The sequence below is a fragment of the Lepidothrix coronata genome, unplaced genomic scaffold (genome assembly GCF_001604755.1).
Source record: "Lepidothrix coronata isolate B3197 unplaced genomic scaffold, Lepidothrix_coronata-1.0 Scaffold1433, whole genome shotgun sequence".
Lineage (NCBI taxonomy): Eukaryota > Metazoa > Chordata > Aves > Passeriformes > Pipridae > Lepidothrix > Lepidothrix coronata.
In genome coordinates this window covers 1-4456 of record NW_016691613.1, presented here as the reverse complement: position 1 = coordinate 4456, position 4456 = coordinate 1, and the positions used below count along the sequence as shown (strand labels likewise).

General features: G+C 50.7%; 1 protein-coding gene across 1 annotated transcript; it reads left to right on the top strand.

Moving 5' to 3' along the window:
- Positions 1-1068: 1068 nt before the first annotated feature.
- On the top strand, positions 1069-4453 carry SLC2A10 (solute carrier family 2 member 10; the record flags this gene model as incomplete). The annotated part of the gene is made up of 3 exons (XM_017840255.1): positions 1069-2671; positions 3709-3831; positions 4407-4453. Coding segments are annotated over exons 1-3 (1677 nt in total), but the record flags the coding sequence as incomplete, so codon positions are not given.
- Positions 4454-4456: the final 3 nt, after the last annotated feature.

Below are 4456 nucleotides of genomic sequence, written 5' to 3'. Positions count from 1 at the left end.
CACAGAGGATTACAGAATAAATACAAATATTTGTATTTATGTACAGCCATCACTGAGAAATCTTTATTGCTAGCTGTAATTAAAGGCCAAGCAGAAACACAGCTTGTCAGGGGGAAAAAAGCCCTTAGGCAGGGTGAGAAAAGTTTCCACGGTCTGGTGGTTGTGTCCACATTTTTTCCACATGCAGTCTACAGAAAATGTGAATATTTCTAATTAAACAAAAGAGTACAGATAGAATTACATGCTGGAAACCAGCACAAACCTCAAAGCTAGTGCACTCTACCTGTGCTTCAAAATTGTAACTGGAGGGGAGGTCACTGCCGCTGCTGTTCCCAGAGATCCCTACATCATGCTGGCTCTGGCACCAGTGCAATCCCTGCTGCTATAACATGGCTCATGGTTCTCACATTGTCACCCTTTCATCCCTTCCCCATGGTGAGAAGCATATGCAGGCAGAACCTTGCTTTTGTAGGGTTGTTTAGGCCGGGTTGCTTTGGGTTGCTTTGGGTTTGGGTTGCTTTTGCTGCTGGCTTTTGGTTTTTTTATTTATTTTAGCTAAACTTAACTTGTACGCTCATCTGTATGGGATGGGCAAGGTCAAAAAGTCACTTTTTGTATTTGGGGCTGGCAGCAGTGAGGTTTTCAGCTCATAATGAAGCTTATCCTGTGGTCCTGGACCAGCCTGAGGAGGCTGTGCATGGCTCAGGGATCCTGGGTGCTGTGGGCTGTAGAAGGACAGATGAAGAAATCAGGGCGCCCCCACAAAGTCATGGCAAGAGTGCAAGATTAAGTGGGAGAAATAAACTTTTGTGAGCAGGGCTTTTAATGCCAAGGTCAGAAGTGAGAATGTAGAGGCTGCAGGCTCAGTGCCACGTGCACTGAAACATGAAAATGATAATGCAGAATAACTCACGACCTGAAAGCAGAAGCTGCATTTCCTGCTCAGAACAGGTTTTGTAATTTGAATCCAGGGAGACTACAGAGGATCCCCCTGTACAACTCCAGGCACTACAAATCAGTGCCCTCTACTTAAAAACATGTCTTAACTTTGTTAACAAAGCCCTGATTTCACAGTTCTGCACCCCAAATGAGTGCCTCTGCCTGGTGGGTTGCGTGACTGTCTGCAAGTGTCTCTCTACATGTGACCTGGTGACCTATGGGGAAATGCTGCATCGTGGCTTTGTAAATGGAAAACTGTGGGTGTCCTGGGAGAGCTTTTTCCAGCCTGTGCATGCTGATAGCTGCCCTGCTAGCATCAGAAAACTGAACTTGGCATTACTTTCTTGTCTTCCAGGTCGTGCAGTGATGGTCCTGCTCTTGTCCGCAACGGTGTCTCTCCTGGGCGGGCTGATATTTGGGTACGAGCTGGGGATAATCTCTGGTGCACTGCTGCAGTTGCAGGTGGACTTTCACCTCAGCTGCTTCAAGCAAGAAGTTGTCGTGAGCGCCGTCCTCATCGGAGCCCTGCTGGCCTCTCTGGCCGGGGGGGTGCTCATCGACCGCCACGGCCGGAGGAGAGCGATCCTGGTCAGCAACGTGGTCCTGTTGGTTGGCAGCCTTATCCTCACGCCGGCCAGGTCATTTATGGTGCTGGTCATTGGGCGCATGACCGTGGGCTTTGCCATCTCTGTCTCATCCATGGCCTGCTGCATCTACGTCTCAGAAATGGTGGCTGCTCACCGGCGAGGGCTGCTGGTGTCTCTCTACGAAGCCGGTATCACCGGGGGCATCCTGCTGTCCTACGCGCTGAATTACGTCTTTGCGGACGTGGAGGAGGGATGGAGGTACATGTTTGGGCTGGCCATTGCCCCAACAGCCATGCAGTTCCTCAGCATCCTCTTTCTCCCAGTGAACCCTGTTAAATTAAGCTCGTGGGACTCGGACTGCCAGAAGGGCCTCATTCCGTTGCAGGACACTGAGGACAGAGCGGCAGCAAAGCGGGAGCCCTGTCAGGGGAAGCATTACTCATTCCTTGACCTTTTCAGGACCAGAGACAACATGAGAAGGCGGACTCTGGTGGGCCTGGGACTGGTGCTCTTCCAGCAGTTCACTGGGCAGCCCAATGTGCTGGGCTATGCCTCCAAAATCTTCCACTCGGTGGGGTTCCAGAGCAACTCCTCGGCAATCCTGGCCTCAGTTGGGCTGGGAGCGATCAAGGTGGTGGCCACGCTGGTCGCAATGGCCTTGGCAGACAAGGCTGGCAGGAGAGTGCTGCTCCTGGCTGGCTGTGTGGTGATGGCCATCTCGGTCACCACCATCGGCCTCACCAGCCGCATGGCCCCGCTGGCCATGGCCAGGGACTGCAAGGCACCCACCGACCCCAACGCGTCCCTCAGCCTCACTCAGCACCCCCTGACATCTGCATTCCCCCAGACTGCTGCGTCACCCCTCCCACCAGCATCGGGTGCTGTCAAAAGTCAGGCAGCCCCTGGTTTTCCTGCCACAAGGAGCCTTACAGAAGTTTTTGCCAGTACCCAAAGCAAAGAGGTTGTTCCCAATTCTTCCCTCACGCAGAAAAGGGACTTGGTGGGTCAGTCCACAAAAGGGACAGTGGGAAGCACGGGCCCTCCTCTCACTGGTGCTCCCTGGGCACGACATACGGTCTTAAATTGGATTACACTGCTGAGCATGATGGCTTTCGTGAGCGCCTTCTCAATTGGATTTGGGCCAAGTAAGTGTGGTGTTTATATATCTTTGCACTAACCTAGAGAATAAAACTAGGGCTGACCTGCAAGCTGCCTACTGGAAACATTCCTTATGTGTCTGCTGTACCAAGCAGCTTGGTGTCTGGGAACTGGAAATATGTCCCCATCTGCCCACTGAATCACTTTCTAGCACTGCAGCTCTGCCAGCTACAGGGCTGGTACAGCCTTGGAATAACTTCCTCTTCCATGCTGTAACTACCCTTGTAATGGTTTTTTTTTTCTGTGAAGCTCGTTGCAAAATCAGAGTATCCCACAAGCGCTGCACCCTGGGGAGGAGAAAAAAAGAAGGCTAAGGGCAGAGGGACTGAGGGGCTTCTGCTGTGTGACAGGGAAGTCAGTGCAGAACTGGAAGTGGAACCTCTTTGAAAGTTTCTCAGTATCAGTTTCGTTGTTTTGTTGGGGTTTTTTTTCTGAAATCATTATTTTTCATCAGATGAGATTAAAGATTAGGTCTTGCTTCCATATGAGCTCTACTATTTTCTGACATTTAAATGCCTTGATGGGAGAAAACATCATCTAACTCAAGAGAAATATATAAGTGGGCAAGTCTTCTGGGTTTGACAGTGACCCTGCAAATTATTTCAAGCTAAATAACCCCAGGATAGGAGAGGGTTCTTGAAGGCATATGTTGCTTTAACTCTGATTTTAGCCCAAATGCAATGTTGTTTCCCTAATTCCACCCCTTTCTCATTTTTTTACAAAGAGCATGTCCTGACAGCAGATCTTTTCCATGTCCCGTGGATGGAATTACAAACTCCTCCACTTTCTTCTTTGCTCCCTGTGCCTGTTCATTGCTGTTTCATTCCTCCTGCAGTGCTGAACACGGGAGGTTTGAAGTGTTCTCCTGTGCCCTGTCTCTGAGGTCAATGAATGTTTGACACCACCAGCAGCAGGCCCTGGGTGAAGCCCGAGTTTAAACCCCCTGCTGAAACCTCCCTTGCCCATTTCCCGAACAAATTGCTTAACTCCCACACTGTCTTTCTGATCTCTCTAATCCATGCAGTGACCTGGCTGGTCCTCAGTGAGATTTACCCTGCTGGGATAAGAGGAAGAGCCTTTGCCTTCTGTAACAGCTTTAACTGGGCTGCTAATTTACTGATCAGCCTCTCCTTCCTGGACCTTATTGGTAAGTAGCCACTCCTCCTCCCTCCACCTCCCACGGCTGGTTAGGAAAGGATGGCCACCACGAGCCATTTGGAGATGAGGTGGCATTTTGAACCGTGGGGACTGAGGGCTGGAGTAGCTGTGACCCTGCTGCCCCTGAGAGCAGGAAAGCCAGGCACCAACAGCATTGCTCTGAGCCCTCTGTCAGCTGTTTGTAAAAGTCACCCATTGCCCACTGGGCTGCACTAGAGCACCACAGTATCAGCAAACCACGGAGTTTGCAGCTTCTGTGCCGGCAGCTTTACCACATTTCTTTCTAGCAGAGCCCTCAGTTGAGGCACTCGGTGGGCACTGCTGGCTCTGGAGCTCGGCTGCCTTCCTTTCCCTCTGGTGCTGGCAAAGCCTGGCATGAACCAGCCTTTTCCTTTGCTGATTCCCAGTCCAGGCCTTGCAGATAAGCAGTTTCCGAGATCTATTGAAGGCTTCACAAAATAAGATGCCCATCAGGCACCAGTGACCACCTCACAGTAAATAAACCAGTTTCCTTTGTATCCCATGATGTGACTGACCTACCTTCATGCACTCGAATCTCTGCAGATGCCATTGGATTCTCTTGGATGTTTCTTCTCTATGGACTGATGGGAGTG